Source organism: Oratosquilla oratoria, chromosome 4 (genome assembly GCF_046742065.1).
Source record: "Oratosquilla oratoria isolate Oo_2021 chromosome 4, ASM4674206v1, whole genome shotgun sequence".
In the NCBI taxonomy this organism is placed as follows: domain Eukaryota; kingdom Metazoa; phylum Arthropoda; class Malacostraca; order Stomatopoda; family Squillidae; genus Oratosquilla; species Oratosquilla oratoria.
The window spans coordinates 44,751,575-44,775,026 of NC_134780.1; the positions used below are offsets into that span (position 1 = coordinate 44,751,575).

Here is a 23,452-nt window from a genome sequence, read left to right on the forward strand (position 1 = left end):
CAATCTGTCTTTAACATACATATATACATATATATATATATATATATATATATATATATATATATATATATATATATATATATATATATATATATACAGGTAAACGTCGACTTACGATGGCATTAGGTTTCGATAGATCCATCGTAAGACGATTTCATCGTAAGTCGATCCCCAATTTGTGTATCACTCTGTTCCGTGGTCACTGTACCTAGCCTACCTGTATATTAACCACCAGAGATACTGAATATAGCCTATTAAACATGTACAGTAGTTTATTTAATTATTCTTATCCTTTTTGCCATATTCAAACACTATAATATGTATTTTCAGTACGGACTTAAATCTCGCGGGCAGCAGCCAATGCTAGCCGTACGACGTGTCGTAATAATACTCGCATCATAAAATATAGTCACCGCTTATATCGATCGTTCTCTCTTTCACCCGCGAATTTTGAAAACCACAGAGAATGGGATTCAGGGCACATTTGAGAGAATGTAAAAACACAGGGGCGACTACAATAAATATAATCAAGACGCCGATATGGCAGCGTCGCGAATCCACTTGCTCCTCATGACGCCTACGTGTGCGGCACCGTATGGAAGGGGTTAAATATATATCGTCGTCGTCGTCGTCATCGTAAAGTCGAAAAATCGTAAGTCGCGGCCATCGTAAGTCGACGTTTACCTGTATATATATATATATATGTTGAAACATTGTGACAAGCTGGAAAAGGTGGAAAAAGAGAGTCATGGGTCTCGTTCCGAGTTTATTCCTGACCGGTTTCGCTTGTAGCTTCTGAAGAAGCTTTAAGCGAAACCGGTCAGGAATAATCTCGGAACGAGACCCGTGACTCATTTTCCACCTTTTTCATATATATATATATATATATATATATATATATATATATATATATATATATATATATATATATAATTGAGGCACCTGCATGCAATAGAGGTAATGTTATACAAAATACATGACTATAGAATATAGAAATGGCAACAGCACAAGGTAGAGTGCATATATGGGTGTACTACTACGTAGAACAATTATGTAATGACTGAACTACGTAGACTAAACTATGTAGGTCCAATGTCACACTACTCTAATGATGCACTACTACTACTACTAAGAGCAGTTATGTAGTGACTACATTGACTACAACATATAAAACAATTACTATTAGGGGTTAAGTACTACACACACTACCGGTACATAAGGAATAATTACTACTTATACTATAAAGAGAAGAATGACTATGTGATGACATGTATACTAACTATACTATAAATAAAGAGAAGTACTACAATTTCAAACCTGCTGCCAAGTACCAAAAACCTCCTTTTAGACATTTTGAATAGTTTTTGAAGCACCAGAACTTCTCTCAAATCATGGAAAGTGTAAATAATTGTCCCCATCTTAAAACCTCTAAAAGACTCGTCTTTCCCATGATTATAGACCCATAAATCTCACGAGCTGTATTAGCAAGACCTACGAGATATTAATATAGTACATGGCTAGTATGGTACTTGGAGTCTAAAGGCCTTTTATTAACCCATTCAACTCCGATGACAAGATGTCTTGTCATTTGGTCAAATAAAACAAAAAATCATAATAAAACAACAAAATGTTTGATGATCAAACAGCACCAGAAAAATATGACGTCGTCAGTCCTCCTCGAGGAGGACTGATGACGTCATATTTTTCTGGTGCTGTTTGATCATCAAACATTTTGTTGTTTTATTATGATTTTTTGTTTTATTTGACCAAATGACAAGACATCTTGTCATCGGAGTTGAATGGGTTAAGTAGGCAGTTCAGTTTTCGAAAAAATCGAAGCACCACTGACCCCTTAACCATTTTCTCTAGGGAGATCCACAATGCTTTTGCAGCACAAAACCATAGCTGTATTTTTCTATTTAGAGAAAGTCTATGACACTTCCTGGCAAACTGGCATTTTGTTGCAACTTACTGAATGGAGTATTGTTGGTAATATGTTCTATACCTTGAAAGATTTTCTTTCAGAACACTACCTAAAAGTGAGAATAGGCTTGGCTACTTCCTCTGCCTACCTTCAGGAAGAAGGGATCCTACAGGGAAGTGTTCTTAGCCCAACACTTTAATATAGCCATAGATGGCCTACTTGAAAAAGTCCCTGTTGAAGTAAAAGGACAGTTATCTACAGCTATTGAAACCTCCCATAAAAAACCAAAGCCATTCGTTTTTGTGGATTAAGATGTAGAGAAGAGATTCCTACATTGTTTTTAAATCATTCTATCTTGCCATATGAAGATCGTGTAAAGTATCTTGGTGTTGTTTTTGACAACTAAACTTTTACTCAACACATCAATGAAATAGTGAAGTTCCAACTAAACATCCTAAAGGTAATTTCTGGCTTTTTTTGGGGAGCCGATAGAACTTCACATTTAAGAATTTATTAGCAAGTAAGATAACATTATCTAAGTTGGACAAGGTTCATAATATGGCACTGTGTATATGCACAGGAGCTTACCACACTTCTCCTGTAGAGAGCTTGTATGTAGATGCTGGATTTCCCCCATTATATCTGCAGGAAAGAGGTTTGCGATACCTATCAAAACAACCAATTGATAGGACACCAAACAGACCAAAACTGCCCAAGCCAATTAAAGTTCATCTGGCAGACTCTGCCAATCAGATAGGACTTCTTCCTCTAGCAGTGGCAGAATTTAACATCCCAAAATATCCCTTTGGATTATAGAAAATTTAAGAATATGCACAGCACAATATAGGAAGAAAAGATATTTGGATGCTCAGCTTGAGGCAAATTTTCTTGAACATGCATCTGAGCACTTGAACGTCATCGGCATATATACAGATGGATCAAAAACCCGATGGAGTAGACTGCTCTGTAGTGATGCCAGATATCATGATTAAAAATAAATTACCTGTAGTTTCCTCCATTTTTACAGCAGAAGTGCTGGGAGTTCTAAATGCCTTAAAATATATATTTTCTAGCTGCTCCCATGGTACAAGTTTTGTTGTATACACTGATTTGATGAGTCTCTTATCATCTTTGGGGAAGTTGTTTCCATCTCATTATCTGCCTCCCATAAATTCCAACTCTGCTCCATACAGTTTTGTAGGCATGACCACCCCTTTATAGTCTTCTCTTCACATCCATCCCCATGATACTTTTCATTCCTCAAAGATATTTATTTACTTCCCTCACTCTACTGTTTACCTCCATCCCAACTCCATTCTTTGCTTCATGCAACTCTAAATATCTTAAATTATTTCTTCTAACCTTTCTCTTTTTAGCTTGCTGCCACCTTCATCTCTTTTTCATCTTGCCATCTTGCCCACACTTATTTTCAACTTTATCCTATTGCATATATTCCTGTCACCAGCTGTCTCAGATCCTCCTCTGACCCAAACACAGGATATCAAGACAATAAAAATCAACAATTGTTAAAGAGGCCAATGAAATTCATCAAGTTATACTCAAATAACTATTTTATTTTCACCTTTTTTACAAAGATATAATCATTCTATTTACAGGTCATTACTTAATTTCACATCTTTGTCATTGCTGTCTCTATACTGAGCCCATGGAAATTCTTCAAGCTGGACAGATGAAGACAAAAGCCATGTCTTATAGAAGGAGATGAATATCTGGATTTGTTTAAGTTCCTTCTGCTGGCGAACATTAAGATCATTCCATGATTCCTGAAATAAATGTTCATGTTTTTACATCTGGTGAGCATAGAAAGGAGAGGACAAGAGACAGGTGTGAGTGGAGAGTGATTGTGAATGGATTAGAAACTGACATCACCTGAAGGAAACTCAAAATAATAGGTGTACAAGGAAAGTTATTGAAATGGATGGAAGATTTCTTGAATAGGAGAAAAATGAGGGTGGTACTGAGAGATAATGACATGGTTGAAGGTGTAGAAAGTTATATGAATTTCTCTGCAGATGATGCAAAACTACTAAAGAAAATAAGTACAGAAAAAGACTGTGAATCCCTACAGAGAGACCTGGATAAAGTCTGGGAATGGAGCTAAAAGTGGGAAGTGAAATTCAACATCAAGAAATGTAGTATAATGGAGTTTGGAAAAAGTAAAAACAGAATATCAGGGCAATATAAAATTGGTACAAAGGAAGTAAAAAAAAAAATTAGCTTGGAAAAGGAACTAGGAGTAATTATTAACAAAGACATGTCACTAGACAAGCATATTAACAAAATAGTTGGAGAAACCTACAATTTACTAAAATCAGTAAAGGTGGCCTTTAACTACTTGTATAAGGTAATGGTAAAGAAAATATTAGTCACACTGATAAAACCAAGATTGGAGTATGCTGTGACACTATGGACACCTAGCACAAAAAAGAATATAAAGAAATTAGAAAGAATCCAAACACCAATAACAAAGATGTCACCAACAATTTCAAAATGGACATATGAACAAAGATTGTCCAAACTGAAACTACCAACCCTGGAACAAATAAGAGAAAGTGGAGATCTAATGGCCATTTACCGAATCATGAAAGGCATGAAATCCTTGACAGAAAAGATTTATTAAAGTGGGATAAAAGAAAAACAAGGACATAAAAAGAAAATCAAAAAGGACAGTTATAGAAGAGTGGTGACTGGAACAAACTGGATGAAACAATAGTATGTGCAAAAACCATACAAGAATTTAAGAACAAACTAGATGCTGAAAGATACAAAGATGGGTAACTATGAGCATTGCTCCCTTCCCATATAATACACCTAGGTAAATACATATGCACCCAGATAACTAAACAAGCACTTCCATGAGGAGCAAGGAGCAAGGAGCAAGGAGCAAGGAGCAAGGAGCAAGGAGCAAGGAGCGAAGACGAAGACGAAGACGAAGACGAAGAAGAAGAAGAAGAAGAAGAAGAAGAAGAAGAAGAAGAAGAAGAAGAAGAAGAAGAAGGCGTCATGAGGAGCAAGTGGGTACGCGAGGATGCCGATGTCGGCATCTTGATTATATTTTTTGTAGTCGTACCTACGTGACCCCCATACTCTGTAAACTGGCTTTATCATATTTTCTATGGTTATCAAAATTCACGGGTGAAAGAGAATTAGCTATATAAGCGGTCACTTTATTTTTTATTATGAGAGTATTATGACGCAACATCGCACGTCTGGCTGCTAATGCTGCCCGCGAGATTTTGGCCCGTAGTGAAGGGGTTAAGACAGTACCAGCACAGAATAGGCCTGCAGATTCAAAATGCTCCTGATACAATCACCACACAGAAGACACAGAATCTCTCATACTACAATGCCCCACACTAACAATCCACTGATAACAACGCAATATCTCTTTCTTAAGTGCCTTATGGTCCTGCTCAGCTGTTGCTGGCTTCTACAAGAGAACATGGCCAATGGGATGATTGATTGATTGATACACTATATTTTGAAAAAGTATAAAACAAATCAGGAAGAAAGAATTTAAATGTGTTCGAGATGAAATGTCTGAGAAGTACGGTACGAGTTACTAGGCTGGATAGAGTGAGAAACGAGGTGAGGAGGAGAGCAGGGGTGGAAAAGGAGTTGGGAGATTGGGCTGATGAAAGAGTATTGGGATGGTATGGACACATGGAAAGAATGAGTGAAGAAAGATTAGTAAAAGAAGTGTGGATGGCACAGGTGGATGGCGTGGACATGATGAGGCGACCAAGGACAAGATGGATGGATGGGTAAAAGGGGCATTGGGAAAGAGGGGGATGTCTGTTGGGTAAGGAAGGGAGAAGACAGATGATAGGAGTAAGTGGAGAATGGTTGTGTATGGATAAAGCTGTGATGCATGGAAGGGAGTGGGTGGGTGATGGGGGGAGAGAGTATGTGTGAATGATATTTTGACACAACCTGAAGGGATTTCTCCCCTTCTTCCCTTTTTCTCCTTGAGGGGACGGAGACAGGGGGGTCACCAATTAAATGAAGCAGCCTTGCTGTGGATGTGCTGTGTCTTGCTGCATTACTTCTCACCCAGGGCAGCGGGTGAGATGCAGGGATGACCCATCATCCAGGAGCCAAGAAAAGAGGGAGGAAGGGGTGGACAATGGGAGTGGAGTATGTGGGGATGAAATGGATGGAGGTGGATTTATGCCTTTGATTTTGGCTACCTCACTTGTAAATGGGAAAAGACCCTTGGTTTATGTATGTACAAAACAAGTCAAGCTCTAGTGGACTATATAGCAGTATATTAAACCACAATACAGGAATACCTCACTATACAACCGAGTTGTGTTCCCAGCTGACTGGTTGCAATGCAAAAAATCGTATATCGAGGTGGGTTTTACATGTAAATGGGGAGTTTGTGTTCATGGACCCTGTCAACCCCCTCCTCAATTTTTGCCTACTGGGGCTTTCACATACAGCCAACATTTGTTTTACCTACTTTATAGCACTCGGTCATATAGTGAGGTATTCCTGTATATCTATCATTTCATGTCAGCTATTCTGCTACTGCTGTTTACCTCAAGACTACATGTGTTGTGCAAGTGAGACCAGGGGCAACAGACTGACTGATGCTCATTTTGATGGCAAACAATGTTTTGATCTTACCAATTTTTTAGCCCTTGCTTTGGCAACAATTCGAGCCTTCTCTAAACACTGAAGGGTGTTGACACTTGGTGTGACACATTCCTTTGTGTAAACATTCATTATATTCATAGTGTAGTGATAATCTCTTTCAATACAGCTGTTCTTCAGTAAGATGTGAAGAATTTCATTATTTGGCCTGGAAATAAGGTAACATAATTAGATTCAATGACAGTATCCTAACTTCGCAAATCTCAAAGTTTTTCAGTCTAATGGCATACTTCTATCTATCTGTATACCAAGGACTTCTTTCCTCCCTTATGAGGGGGGTAGCCAAGTCCAAGTCGTGCACCCACTCCAACCCATTTAACTCCCATCCACCACCCTTTGTTCCCCTCTCCTATTAGCTCCTCATGGATGAAAGGTCATCCTCATATCCTGCTCTGGCAAAAGGAATAAAATTCTTATATATCACTCTCACACATCCAGGAGGTGCTAAGATAAGAGGGAGGGTGGAGGGGAGTGGTGTGTATTTAGGGATGGAATGGGTGGGAATGATTTTATGCCTTTTTCTTTTTGGCTACCTCCCTTGAAAGGGGGAAAAAGCCTTGGTATATGTATGTATGTATATATCACTCTAACTGTAGTCTATATACATGGGGCTTCTTCCTCCTTATCAGGGAGTTAGCCATCAATGTAGTAAATTAGATTTAATCTATAACTAACATCACTGGTTTTGCTTTACCTACACCAAATAATTTGATGTAGCTATGGAGAAGCCACTGATCTGAGAAGATTTACATTTGACCTTCTTGTAAGATGATATCTGTTTACTCAGATTAACTTTGGCAAATCTGGAAAACATGATTTATTTCTTTTTACCTAAATCCAGTTTCCTTTATGTCTTCTAGAAGTTGCAGTCCTTCTTTATACTTTTTACACCCCAAAGCCAAACATCCAAATGTAATGATGTCTGGGTAGAGGTGATGGGCCTGAATCAATTCCTGGGCAGCCTTGTTTATTCATTAAAGAAAAGAAATTTTCCTTTGTATTCAATACAAAGAGAAGCACACTCAATTGTATGAAAAAAAAAAAATATATATATATATGTATATATATATATATATATATATATATATATATATATATATATATATAAATATAAATATTATATATATATATATATATATATATATATATATATATATATATATATATATATATATATAAACAATCCAGTTCATCTGACAAAATTTAAATCCTTCAACAAAATAATAATAATGAAAAAAAAAATCACCAGAAATACACATCCAAAGAAACCTATAATTTATTGAAGCATTCTCTACATGGGCAAAGACATGATGAAGACAATAAAAAAAATTATTCACCCTAGAGTGAAGTATAGTACTGTGGTGTGGTCATAATAAAAATGAGAAATAAATAAGATAATGAAATTCAGAAAGCAAACACTAAAACAATTCCAGATCTTGATGAAGAAAGACTGAAAAACCTGGGGCTACCCATATCCGAGGAATGAAGAGAGATGATCTAATAGTAGTATTTAGAGCCATGAAAGTATTAACTACATAAAATTCATATAACACTCCATATTTCATATGGGATGATTTATCAAAAAATAAAAAAATCCCTGCCCAGTTATCATCAACAGAAATATTGCAACTAATATATATTCTGTTCATAATCCTCAATACCTATAAATTACAGATATACAGCACAATACCTTCACAGCCTCAGCATCTGTGCGAAAACAGCGTCTGCGAATAAGCATGTTGCAGAAGGAAATATCAACCTTAACACCCAATGACTGCATTTCTGAAATAAGTGCCTGAAAAGATAAGTGATGAGGAGATTGATGCACTAAATAATGTCAACAAGATGTTATACATTTTCAAGTAAAGGTAATCAATGAGAACAAATTGTACATACATACATACATACATATACCAAGGCTTTTTCACCCATACAAGGGAGGTAGCCAAAAGAGAAAAGGCATAAAATCATTCCCACCCATTCCATCCCTGAATACACTCCACACCCCTCCACCCTCCCTCTTATCTTAGCACCTCCTGGATGACAGGTCATCCCTGCACCTTGTCCACTGCCCTGGGTCAGAAGCAGTGTCGCAAGACACAGCACATCCACAGCAAGGCCGCTTAATTAAATTGGCGACCCCCCCTCTCTGTCTCCCCATTGCTCACACATACTACCTCACCTCCCATCCCCCTGCCCATTCCACCTCATGCATCACAACATTATCCATATACAACCATTCTCCATTCACCTCTGTCTTCTGTCCTCTCCTGTCCTTCCTCAACAGACATTCCCCTCTTCCCCAAAGCCCCCTTCACCCCATCCATCCACCTCATCCTAGGACGTCCCTTCATGTTCACTCCCTCCACATTTGGCTTCCATACCTCTTTTACTAGTCTTTCTTCACTCATTCTTTCCATGTGTCCAAACCATCGTAATACAAAGAACAAATTGAACAAATTGTACCAACATATAACAGTTATCAAAGAAACAATGAAGTACTGAATATCACTGAAAAAAGAAAAGCATGGGAAGGAAAGAAGGAAAGACAGAAGGAAGGAAGAAAACAAAACTAAGTTGGAGCTGTACATGAATTAGATGATAGGTCTGATAAAAAAAAAAAAAAATGAGAATAGGAAATGGGGCCTAATGAGCATTGCTCCTTTCCTATATACTACAACTAGCTGAACACACACACACACACACACTCAATATGGTACTAGGTAAGAAAATGTATTGCAATGTTGAATATGAAAATGATTAGTGTAAATGCCATTAAAGTGCAGTAAACCCTCGATATAACGGACGACATGGGGACAGGGGTCTGTCGATATATCTGAAGATCCGTTATAACCAAGGATCCGTCACATCCAATGGAAATATCACAATTTGTTATATCCCAAAATTTGTCCAGTATTAGAAATTAGTAGGATCAGAAATTACAGTAAACCCTCGATATAACGGATGATATGGGGACAGGGGTCTATCGTTATATCCAAAGATCCATTATAACCGAGGATCTTTCACTATAACAGATGAAAATCCATTATAGCGAGGTTTTGTCAGGTCAGATTTTTTGTCCATTATATCTGATATCCAGTATCTCGAAATCCGTTATATTGAGGGTTTACTGTACTGTATCTTCAAACCTGGAAGGGGGGGGGTTCTGGGTCTCCCATGAGGAGCTAAAATGAAAGGGTAACAAGGGTGGTGAAGTGGTGAACGGGAGTGGAATGGGTGGGACTGAGTGCATACCTTGATTGGCTACCTCCCTTATAAGGGGAAAGAAGCCCTTGGTATATAGATAGACAGGAATATATCTTCAAACCCACCTCCTCTGCCTGTGTATCTGGTGGCAAGCAGTCCAGAAGTTGTGTGAAGAATACAATACTAGGTTTGACTTTATCCTGATGAATTTGCTCAAGAAATCCTACACTTCCTCCAACTAGGGTTAGCCTGCAAATGTCAACAAATGCATCATAAATCATCTACCTGTGTGCAATATACATATAGGGAAGGTGCCTTGGGTGGCTCAGGGATAGAACTTTCCTTCGCGAGAGATCTTTAGGCTGATCACAATATGGCTTTATATATATATATATATATATATATATATATATATATATATATATATATATATATATATATATATATATATATATATATATATATATATATATATAATGTTCATCCAGAAACCACAGGGAAATTAAAGTTCAGAATACATACATACATACATATACCAAGGCTTTTTCCCCCTTACAAGGGAGGTAGCCAAAAAGGAAAAGGCATAAAATCATTCCCACCAATTCCATCCCTGAATACACTCCACACCCCTCCACCCTCCCTCCTATCTTAGCACCTCCTGGATGACAGGTCATCCCTGCACCTTGTCCACTGCCCTGGGTCAGAAGCAGTGTCGCAAGACACAGCACATCCACAGCAAGGCCGCTTCATCAAATCGGCGACCCCCCGTCTCCATCCCCCCATGCATCAAAGGAGAAGACAGGGAGAAATCCCTTCAGAGTGCGTCAAATTCTGCTCACACACACTACCTCACCCCCCATCCCCCCGCCCATTCCACCTCATGCATCTCAACATCATCCATATACAACCATTCTCCATTCACCCCTGTCTTCTGTCCTCTCCCGTCCTTCCTCAACAGACATTCCCCTCTTCCCCAAAGCCCCCTTCACCCCATCCATCCACCTCATCCAAGGACGTCCCCTCATGTTCACTCCCTCCACATCCGCCCTCCATACCTCTTTTACCAGTCTTTCTTCACTCATTCTTTCCATGTGTCCAAACCATCCCAACACTCTTTCATCAACCCTATCTCCCAACTCCCTTTCCACCCCCATTCTCCTCCTCACCTCCTCATTTCTCACTCTATCTAGCCTAGCAACCCCCATCATACTTCTCAGACACCTCATCTCAAACACATTCAAACTCCTCTCCTCCTCTCTTATTTTCCATGTTTCTGCCCCATACAGTGCTGTTGGCACAATCACTCCTTCATACAGTCTCCTCTTAGCATCCATTCCCAAATGTTTATTTCTCATTCCACTCTTCAATCCACCAAGGCATTTACTCGCTTCTCTCAATCTACATTCTACCTCCACCTTCACTCCACCCCTTCCTGCCACACTTGCACCCAAGTATCTAAAACTATCCACTTCCTCCAGTTGCTCTCCCCCAATGCTCACCTCCAGTCTACTGCCACTTTCACCCCTTGTACATCTCATCACCTTACTTTTACCCACATTTATCTTTAGTTTTCTTCTATCACATACTCTCCCAAACTCTGTCACCAACTTCCTCAATCCCTCCTCCGATCCTGCCACAAGCGCAGTGTCGTCCGCAAACAACAGCTGGCTCACCTCCCACTTTTCTCCATTTTCTTTAACCATCTCCAATCCCTGACCCACTACCCTTGCATTTACCTCTTGCACTACCCCATCCATGTATAAGTTGAACAGCCTGGGCGACATAACGCATCCTTGACGAAGTCCCACCTTTACCTCGAACCACTCACTCTCTCCATTTCCAATCCTGACACAAGCTCTACTACTCTCATAAAAACTCTTGACAGCTCCTAGAAGCTTTCCTCCTATCCCATATATCTGCATAACCTCCCACAGTGCCTTTCTGTCTACCCTATCGTAAGCCTTTTCCAGATCCATAAAAGCCCAAAAAACATCTTTCCCCTTTCCTATAGCTTTCTCACATATTTGTCTTACCACAAAGATCTGATCTACACAACCTCTACCTGTCCTAAATCCACACTGTTCCTCACCAACCACTCCCCCTGTTCCTCTCCTAATCCTCTCAATCAAGATCCTCCCATAAGCCTTCCCAACTACACTTAACAAGCTAATCCCTCTGAAACTACTACATTCACATTTGTCCCCTTTTCCCTTGTAAAGTGGAACTATACAGGCACTCCTCCAGTCCTCTGGCACTCTACCCTCTCTCCAGCAAACATTAAATAACCTCACCAGCCAGTCCACCATCACTGTACCTCCCTTTTTTAGACATTCCGCACGGCATCCATCCAGACCAGGCGCCCCACCTTCTTTCATCATCTCGACAAATGCCTTCACTTCATCCCTCCCCATTTCTCCTCCATTTTCCCCACTCATCACGGTCACCTTCTTAGCATTTCCCAGCACAACCATCTTTCCCCCCCATCCTCCCTCACACTTAGCAACTCCCTAAAATACTCTGCCCATCTTCCTCTTACTGCCTTCTCTTCCATTATCATCTCTCCATCTGCACCTTTTATCTTTTCTTCTCTACTTGATTCGCCTCCTCTTCCTCTCTTAATTTCTTTCCAAAACAACTTTTTAATACTTTCAAAAATTTCTGTCATACTCTTACCCCACTTCACATCTGCTCTCCTCTTTGCTTCCTTTACCATTTGCTTTACTTCTCTTTGTACCTCTCATATGACTCCCTCGTCCTATTTTGTAACCAATCTGTGAAAGCTCGCTTCTTCTCTTCTACAACCTTCTTTGTTTCCTCATCCCACCATTCACTACCCACCCTCCATTCCCCCCGTTCCACAGACCATCCCCGCACACTTTGCGACTCCCTCCCTGAACCATCCCCATTCCTCCTCCACACCCAGCTCCACTCTATCCTTCACTCCCTCCCACTCCTCCTTCAGCTTCTTCTTGTACTCCTTCTCCTTTTCATTCAAAGAGTTCACTCTAAGCACCTCCCTACCTTGTCCCTTTCCTCTTTCTCCATCTATCCTCCACTCTCAACTTACCTTCCACCAAAAAATGATCTGACACTCCCCCACCTTCTCCCATTAGCACATGTACATCCCTAACTCTTCCTATCATAATCCTATTTACCACTACATAATCCATCAATGCTCTATCTACCACCCTTCCATCCACCACCCTCTCCCATGTGTACTTATGCTTGACTTTCTTCCGAAACACTGTATTTGCTATCATCAACTCTCTAGACACATTTCCACCATCAACTCTCCACTACAATTCTTTCCTGGAACTCCACATTTCCCAACCACTCCATCAATTGGACCATTTCCTACCCTAGCATTAAGGTCTCCCAGTACTATTACATTGACATTTCTCCCTAAATCCTCTATGCACTCATTTAAATCTATCCAAAAGGCCTCCCTTTCTTCTATACTCTTCTCACTGCCAGGCCCATATGCACTTACAAAGACCCACATCTTTCCCAGTTTCACCTTCATCCACATTATCCTTGAGGAAACCTCCTTCCACTCCACTACACGTTTACTTATCTCTTCACTTACTAGAATAGCCACCCCTTCCCTCCCTCGCCCTCTTCAGAATACTAAACGTTTTTGTCTATTACCACTCTGAAGATGTAGTAATGGAATAAAATGTTTAGTATTCTAAACTTTAATTTCCCTGTGGTTTCTGGATGATCATTTAGTCACAGGTTTTTTGTAATTATTTTTACAATATATATCATGTATGTCAAGCTTGTGTGATGCCTTACTCAAGCAACACATAAAAGTAATTAATCCAACACCTTCCTACCACATACACATTCTATCCTCACAAAGAAGCCTTCTGTATATCCACCCTGAGTATAGGTACACAACATATACTACCATTACCTTTCATGTGCTTTGTCAAGAGAAGACATTGCTACCATTTGGCCACTGCTAGGTTGCCTAGCAATCAAGTTGGGAAAAAACTCTGCTGGTACATTACTGGTTACAGCTGAGGCAGAGCCTCCATTGAATTTGTAAGTCTTTTCTTTTAAGTCTCTTCCTTTATCTGAATTTTGAATTCCATCCTCTTGATCCTTTTCATGCAGACATTCTTCTTTTGTGTTCCCTTGGTCATTAGCATAATTTTCATCTATGCTTATTACGGGAATATCTAATTTAGTCTTATGGATTCTTGACGAGGGTCTTTTCTCTATTATGAGCCCTCTCTTTGGTTGTGTTGCAACCTTGGGAAGGTCAAGGAGCTGATTTAAAAGTTTTGGGTCACCTGCTTTGCATTCCTTTATGCAGCGAACCATTAAGTTATAGCTGTAGATATCAGGGTTAAGGTGCAGCGCTCTCATTTTGTTCCATGCCTGTAAAGAATAAAATTTGCAACATCATCTTTTTTTCAACCGTTTCAATGAAGCCCATTCAACCCTTTACAATTTCATGCCTCATTGGAATAATGAGCAATCCAACTTGCTCTAAAAAATGTCTACTATTCAGCTGATTGAACTGTAACACACCTCTCTTTACGTATCAAAATCGTAACCAAATAATAACTACTACCTTGAGTTACACTGACTAGAAACCTGCAGCTTTAAAGTAACTATCAACAAACTTAATATCACAGACCTCTTTATAAACCCACACATCAATGAATAAAAGAAATACCCAACAATAAAACTAAATGGCCAACTCCCTCCATTGGACAAGAGTCCTAAAACCCTGGGCCTCACTTTTGATACTCTTATGTCCTCAGCCCACAAAAAATTAAATGAATAAACAAACAAACAAACATGGTAAGGTCAGCAGAATTTTTAATCACAACCTTCAAATATCTCCCTGATGTATGTATGTATGTATATATGTATATTTCTGAAGTAATGTACACACAGCCCACATTCTGGTTTCCTCTCTTTTAGTCTTGCCTTGATCTATTACTAACCCTTCAAATCCATTCATCTTTAAATCTTTTTTACCTTATTTCAATTCTTTTGCACAAACTATTTAAGTTGGTCATTTGCACAATTTTACAATATCTTTGAATTTCTCACAATGTTGCAATTGTTTTGATATTGAGATTTTCTGAATATACTTTTTCAATTAATTAATTAATTATAGCAAGTGATGCAACAGAGCACAGCAACACTTTTACAGATTTAATGATTACTTAAAGTGAGCATTCTGGCAGAGAACTTATGACATACCTAATTTCATACTGTCTGACTATATACCAGGGGCATTTTCCCCCTTATAAGGGAGGTACCCAAATCAAAAGGCATGTACCCACTCCCACCCATTCCACTCCTATCCACCATCTCCCTCTCATCTTAGCTCCTAACATCCACTGCCATGGGTCAGAAGCAATACAGCAAGACACAGTACATCCACAGAAAGGCTGCTTCATTTAATTGGTGACCCCCTCTCCATCCTCTCATGCAGAAAATAGAGAAGACAGAGAGAAATTCCTTTGGGCTGTGTCAAAATATCATTCACACATACCCACTCCATACTCCCTCCCTACCCCCACCCCTCCCTTCCTTACATCACAGTATCATCTATACACAGCCATTCTCCACTCACTCCTATCTCCTGCCTTCTCCCTTCCTTGCTCAACAGACATCCCCCTCTTGCTCAGAGCCCCTTTCACCCTATCTATCCATCTCATCCTCACTTGTCCTCTCAAGTTTATTCCATCCACTTTTGCCTTACACACCTTTTACTAATTTTCATTCATTCGTTCTTTCCACGAGTCCAAACTACCCCAAAACTCTTTCACCTATCTGCCATCTTTTCCACCCCCATTCTTCTCATCACTTCCTTGTTTCTCACTTTATCCAACCTTGTAACACCTTCCATATTTCTCAGATATTTCATATCAAATACATTTAAACTTTACTTCTGTCTCTCTTAAATTCCATGTCTGAGCCATACAGTGTCATCAGCACAATCACCCTCTCATATGATCTCTTTGCATCCATTCCCAGATGCCAATTTCTTATGATATTTTCAATTTCCTAAGGCATTTACTTGTGTCAGGAAGGTGGTGATGTGGGCCTAGCAGAAAGGCAAACATAACAGGAGAAGAACAAGTTCATTGTACTGGGTATCTCTATGGTTAATGCATGGCCCATAGGATCATTGCTTAAGGTAGTGATTTCACCAAGAGTTGGATGCCACAATGACTGGTCACTTTGGTAGTGGTATAGATGCTGGGTTGGCTCCACATGTTGACAGCTGGGGAAAGTGGAGAAGTTCCAAGTGGCAATCTGCTTGAGGGGGATTGCAAGAGAGGCAGTGCACTATTTAATTATATTCAAAAAGCCTCCCTTTCCTCTAAACTCTTCTCACTACCAGGCCCATATGTGCTTGCAAAGACACACATCTCCCTTCCCAGTTTCTTTATCCTCATTAACCTTGAGGAAACTTCCTTCCACTCCACCACATGCTTTCCTATCTCCTCACTTACTAGTAGAGCCACCCCTTCCCTCCCTCGTTCTCTCTTCACTCCTGACACCCTCCCAACTACATGCCCAAACTCAAAATCACCCTCCCTTTCAACTTAGTTTCACTTAATGCCTACACATCCATCTTCCTTTTCACATACATATTCCCGTCTCTTCCCTTTTACTCTCATCTGTACTCCCATCACTATCCCATTTTAGCAACCTTTTACAACCAAAGAGGGAAAACTTAGCTCAAAGAAGTGATACAAGAGAGCATTAAGAGGGGGACAGCATAACAGAGGCACAGTCACAGTACAATAAGGTAGCATTTCTCTATGAGTAGAGATTTCCTCTAATATAGGCAAAATAATACGTGACTCTGGTGCATTGGGGCACTGCATATAGTCTGTAAAATATCAGCTGCATGTTACTGAACAATTTATACTGCACTACATGCAACAAGTACCCCCAAACTAGGGTACTGTAGTTAGTGGAAAATCACATCATGAGGTTAAAATATCTTACTTTGATAGCATGTCTAAATCCTGCTTCTTTATCAGAGATGCATGCTTGTAATAAGAAGTTGAAAGTTGCAGTGCTGATCATCAGGCCCTGCTCCAACATTCTATCCACTAAAGTAAAAGCCATTTCTATATCTCCACATCTTCCAAATGCTGAAGAAGAGAAATATTACTTAGTTTTAGATACATCCTTATTATCTAAACACCTTGAACATGATTATCTATAAATAACCTAACTGAGGAACATACCCATGACTGAAGAGTTATCTTGATTAAAAGACCTTTCTTTTCTAGTATAACAGTGGCTTCTTAGGTGAATAAAATAGTTTGGATATGACTAAATCTCAAACATGTTATTGCATTAGTCATGATAATTCTGACAAAACAATTGCTTTTAATATATTCCAGATATCTTACCTTTAATCATAACATGATAATGGGTTGTATTGAAGAGGTACTGTCTTTCTGCCAGACTTGTATATAACTGTCTAGCCCTGGTAAGACCATCAGTTGTGGGCCAGGGGGAATTGGCACAAGCATTAAACAACCCTGTGTACACCACTCCATCTACCTCCAGACCTCGTTTTTTCATCTATATTGTGGGTCACAAAGGAAAATGATCAATACTAAAAATACAATATGATCAAATGATGAAAAATGTATCAATATAAATGGTTAACTTTCAAAGTTCACCCACTCTCTCATCTCTATCTGGAGGTACAGCAGACTGACACTAAGTTTTCTGACTGGGTATGTGATCTCTCTAACAACTTCAAATATATTTCCTCCATCTTTACACATACAGAAAGCTGACATGTGACCAGTCCCTTTGTCAGGGGGAAAAGTTACCCCTTTAAAATTTTGGAAATACTTAGAAATTGATTCATCATCCAGCTCTAATATTTTTAATTTACTATTGTAATGATTAGAATTAATTATAAAGAAATCCATAAAAAGAACTGGATTCGTTAACAAATGATGAAAAAATGTTACTACATAAACAAGTCCTAATCTCGCTATCGGACACGAAGGGTAAAGAAAGGGCTCATTGTTTTGAACTAGTCTATCTACGTGGCATATTAGAGAAGCCACGAAGCTCTTCAAGACAGCCGACGCAGGCTGTTAAATCATAATTCGAAATCATCCCTTTTAAAAGGGAACCAGTCCTGGAGTAAAATGTACTATTGAAAGGGAACACAAGCTTGCAACACACCCCCCCCCCTTCCCTGGTGTGGGAAGTTTATGGAAGTTCTGGAAGAATAAATACAGAGAAAAGATCGAGTTTCCTTTCAACCAAGAATGGAAAAGTGGACTAGGACCCACTTACCCAATCCCCATGTCCTACCAGACGACTAATCTGCGGTCCAGTACCAACCCTCATCCTTCAGTTTGTGTGTCATTGACACAAGGAGCAGCGGAAAAATGATCGCTTACCCGGAGGGAGCGTTGCAATCTCTATCAACTGAATCAGTGTTGATCGGAACCTATGGTATTTTGATGTATTGATATGTCTGTCGCGTTTCGCCGCGATACCCTTCTACTACAAGTCAGTGACGGAAATGGTCTACCTATCTCACCAAGGGCTTCTTTCCCCTCATACACACTCATCCAAGATTCTTAGCATAATTTATGATACATCCACGTCATTCAAACAAGACATCACAAACATAAGGACAATATACACAGCTAGACTTATGTGCTTAAATCACATGCAGGTACAACATTTAGGCACAACAAAGAAACTACCATTACATTATGGAAACAATACATATACTCAGTGTTAAATTATGCAAGCTCTGCATGGGCCTCTAACCTCACTGAATCACAACACACTGCAGACTATACAGAACACAACCCTAAAGATAATTACAGGCTGCACAAATACAAATAAGTAATATGAGGTGGAAGGGGAGTAAGGAGTGACAGGACTGCTCAGCCAGACAGTCTAGGGAATGTCATCACCATCTCTTTATAAGGGAGGTAGTAAAGTCAAAGGCATGCACCCACTCCCACTCATTCCACTCCCATCCACCATCCTTGTTTCCCTCTTATTTTAAATCCTCGTGGATGAAGGGTCATCCCTGACTCCTGCCCACTGCCTAGGTTAAAAGCAATGCAGTGAGACTTAGTCTATAGCAGGGGCACTTCACTTACACAGTGACCCACAACCCACTCAGTGTTTCCTCATGCAGAAAATATAAAAGATAAGGAGAAATCCCTTTGGGCTGTGTCAAAATATCATTCATACTCATTTTTCTAACAGTTAAAAATTTACCATAGGTTGTTTAACCTTTTAAGTTCTTGGAGGTAATATCAACCTCCTCCTAGGTTGTTGCTGTTGTTCTTGTTCCCTAGATTGTCTGTCCGAGCAGTCTTGTCTCTCCAAGGAATGCCACGGCTGAAATGGGGTTTTCCCACAAATCCTTTATAGAGTGTATGTTGTGTTGTTTGTGTGCATGATTGTGTATAATGCAGTCTTCCTTGACATGTTGAATAGTATGGGGTGAAGTGTTACATCATGGGCATTTGTCCACAATGCAGTCATCCAGTCTCTTCTGGTAGCTTAGAAGGGCTGGGTGGTGGCTGCATCGCATTATGGTCAGGTGGACTCTGTCCTTTTGTGGGAGAGAGGATTCAGAGGGATGGATATCAGGGGATCTGGCATGCAACAATGTGTTGTCTTTTAGTGTGTTAATGGAGCAGTGAGTGGTGTGATTATGAATATGCTTCTGGAGGCTGGTTGATCCTGTCCTTCACTAAGTCCACTCATTACCGACAATAGTGTATAATCTGTCTTCTCGTGTGTGTGCTCACTTATTAGCGTCATATTTTGGGTGTCCCCACAGATAAATATTAATACAAGAAACCACATAATAAATTACCTGATTGTAAAGTTGGAAAGCTTTTTTGGTATATCCGACCTTCCCACAACCATTAATCAAAACATTAAAGCAAAACTTATTTGGTTTAACTCCATCATTAGGCATTTCTTCTTCTAATATTTTCAAGGCCTCCTTGAGCTGAGAACAAGAATTAAATTATTTACTTAATACAGTGGTGTAATACTACCATATCTAAAAAAAAATCATGTATATGAGATGCATGAACATAAGCATATATGGCAAGTATATTTTGATACATGACCATATAAGCATATGTGGCAAACATATTCTGAAAAAAAAAACTCATGCCAAAAAATATGGTATAAAATTTGTCAAACAATAATGTGACATTTATAATTTAATTTCCATCAGATACACAAATATACATATTCAAAACTAACCTTCTTATCCTTGCACAAATTTTTCATTCTTAGTCCATAGTAGTAGACAGAATGCTTTATACCAGTTTTCTTTCTATGGAATTCCTCTTCACGTTTATCCCTTTCACAAGGTTCTATTGTTTCAAAACTGTTCTTGTATGGTGATAAGGTTCCAAATTCATTCTCTTGTTCACTCATTTCAAATTCAAAATCTGTGTTTTGAAGATGTTCACTTTTCTTCCCATAATTTATATCAGTACAGTCATTATTATTTTTCTTTTCAGTTTTGAAAAAATCATATTCATCTTCTGAATCATCCATTACAGTCTGAGAATTTCGCAAAATTTGACTAAATTCCTTATCCCTAAATTCATACCACTTTTCAACCACATCCTCTTTATTCCTGCTAGTACTAACCTTGTTAATAGGTTCTGAAAACTGTTGAAATTTATTCATCTTTCTATTCCATACATTCTTTGGGCTTACATTTTCATATACTGGCTTTTTTGTTTTGAAACGATGCTTCTGTTTCTTATCTTTTAGATTTCCAAAAGTATCTGCATCATCTACAAGGGATTCACTTACAACTGATGATGAAAAGGCAATACCTAGATAGGGTAATACTGAGGAACTCTGTACAGTTCTTTGGTTTAAGAGTGTGTGTAAGGTAGGTTTAAAGTGATGTGAGCAACACTTATGCACTAAGTGAGATGGACGCAGCATTTTTTTCAATGTTGTGCTGTTACTATATATCTGTTGAGAAACAGAAAAACATATTACAGTTTACACCAACACATCTTGTTAATTTATGAAAAAACATTTGCTTTTAACAACAAACTTTTAACTTAATATTTACAGTATTGTAATCAAAACCTAGAGAACAGAATGTAACTAATCTATTACTAATTATTACAACAAGTTTCACTAAGTGGAAAACCTGGAGCCCCACAATCACAATCACAAATGGCTGATGATGGTCCACTCTGACTCTGGAGTCCTGGACTGTTGACTGTGTTGTATTAGCATGGAACTGTTTCCGTGTCACTGGCTGAAAGTGGTATGGGAGAGGGAGCAGTTACCAGCTGTCAGCTCCCCATAAGCAAAAAAGTGTAAGAAATACAATTGAATTTTATAGACAGAGAGAACCTGGGCACCAGTCCAGGGATGCACCTCCCGACGTACCATCATAATTTGATTAGAAGTGTGTCAGGAAATATTAATGGTTAATTAGTGCAAATACTGAAGTACTTGTAGGTAAAAATATCGAGAAAGGAATGGAAAAAAGGGGTTAACAGTCTGCAAATTAATAAAAGTGCTCGTTTAATTCGTTACACATTCAATCTCTGTTGACACTTATCATCTCCCTTACTTGTGCAAGAAATAAATATATTGCTATTTCCCATAATCCTTGTGACCATATCAAATATACAATAAATAAACTAGGTTGTTTTGCTTCTGCGGTGCTACAAATTCCTCAAAACAACTAACATCACACGTATTGCAGACAGGAAAATTCTCTGATCTTGCCGATGTAAACATAAACATTGACAACTTAGTAGTTAATTCATAGATGTCGCAGGTATAGTAAGTGATACAAAACCTCATATGTGACAAAAGAGGTTCCTCATATGAAAAATGTCTCCCTCGTTTTGTCATGTAATGATTAGCCGACCAGATTTATTCACGTCACGATTTTTTCGAAGATTTTAAAGGATAGGGGTCCCGTAGCTGATACAGACGTAATATTTTTGTCGTTTTCTTTTATGATACATATATAAGAAAACGGAATGAAAATCTACAAATAAGCAGGAACTTTTGTAAATGAGCGATTTAAAGCTACTGATATCATTTAAAGTTCCATATACAGGGAACATTCATGTGTTTAAATCTACGAGATGATCACAAATGATGGAAGATAGATTATATTCCGCTAGGGTTAATGAAAAATACGATTACTGGATGGCACTGTGACTGTAGTAATTCTTCTCTTTATAGTTCATTGCAAAGGATGTAGTGAAAGATCTGGGAGTGAGTATGAGCAGTGATGCCTCCTTCTATCATCACATAAACCAAACAACATTAAAATCAAGGCATCAGGGTGGATCCTACGTACCTTCCAGACAAGAAGTCCAAGATGTATGCTGACCCTGTGGAAATCATTAGTTTTACCACACCTAGAATACTGCTGCCAGCTCTGGTCTCCCCAGAAAATATCAGAAATCATGGAGATTGAAGGGCCCCAAAGGACCTTCACCAACAAAATACATGGGCTCCAGGAACTGAACTACTGGGAGAGGCTGAAGGAGTTGCAGTTGTTTTCTCTTCAACGGCGCGGGGAACGCTACATCATCATCTACATCTGGAAGGTGTTAGAAAAGAGGGTGCCCAACACTGGTATTCAAGTAACAGTCCATCAAAGAAGAGGGAGGCTATGTTATGTGAGGACCACTCCCGGATCATCACTGAGCATCAAGTCCAGAAAACATAACAGCTTCTCGTTCAGTGGGCCAAGATTGTTCAACTGCATCCCGCCTCAACTGAGAAACATAACAGGGGTGTCTCCAGACACCTTAAAAAAACATCTGGATATATGGTTGGCCAAAATACCAGACAGAGCAGCCGCCAACACCAGGATACACCAGCCCCAACGCTAATCGATTGGTCAACTGATGTGAGGGAGCTGCCTGGTCACAATGGGACCCCAGTCTAGCTGCGTCGATCACCGACAGAAGTCATCTAAGTGTAAGTGTAGTTTAAGTAGTAATTATTCCTTATATAGTATATGTATTTAATCCCTATATAGTAATTGTTTTATGTATGTAGTCTGAGTAGTCATTACTTAATTGTTCTACGTGGTAGTTTACGTACGTCGATAGACCTACGCATTTCCCACATACGCACTCCGCCTTGGGCTTGTGCCATATCTGTATTCCATAGGCATTAATCTATTTCGTATAACGTTACCTCTAATAATTTCGTATGGAGGCTCCTCATTTATATATAAGTGTTCCTCTTATGTTATATTTCTTTTATGGTATATATATATATATATATATATATATATATATATATATATATATATATATATATATATGTTGGGTATGTTTAAGACAGATTGAACATTTTTAGAAGCTCCGCCATGGGATACGAACCCTGACCCGTGCGTCGAAAATCACGAGGCCAAGACGCTAGCAACCATGCTACATGGTGATGGTTCAAAAGGACTGTACTAGTCCCCGACCAGGCTTCACATAACAATGGAAGATCTAGTCTCAATTTCATCCAATCCCGTATTAGACGAGCCCTCCGACAAGTTGGGATACCCAACTTGTCGGTGGGCGCGTCTAATACGGGATTAGATGAAATTGAGACTAGATCTTCCATTGTTACGTGAAG

General features: G+C 39.1%; 1 protein-coding gene across 3 annotated transcripts; it reads right to left on the minus strand.

Annotated features, from left to right (window-relative positions):
• Positions 1-3,477: 3,477 nt before the first annotated feature.
• LOC143024839 (pentatricopeptide repeat-containing protein 1, mitochondrial) lies at positions 3,478-21,616 on the minus strand. Of its 3 annotated transcripts, none has more exons than XM_076184114.1 (11): positions 21,545-21,616; positions 20,078-20,809; positions 19,677-19,814; positions 17,212-17,386; positions 16,799-16,947; positions 13,728-14,197; positions 9,937-10,060; positions 8,295-8,399; positions 7,436-7,566; positions 6,578-6,752; positions 3,478-3,708 (listed from the first exon to the last, which is right to left on the minus strand). In XM_076184114.1, exons 1-11 carry the CDS (start codon positions 21,599-21,601, stop codon positions 3,535-3,537), a joined length of 2,430 nt encoding a protein of 809 aa, XP_076040229.1. In that variant the 5' UTR covers positions 21,602-21,616; the 3' UTR covers positions 3,478-3,534. The 3 variants fall into 3 exon arrangements, with proteins under 3 accessions (XP_076040229.1, XP_076040231.1, XP_076040230.1); XM_076184116.1 differs by having other exon boundaries at positions 21,426-21,598; XM_076184115.1 differs by lacking the exon at positions 21,545-21,616 and adding an exon at positions 21,239-21,259.
• Between the last annotated feature and the right edge of the window lie 1,836 nt (positions 21,617-23,452).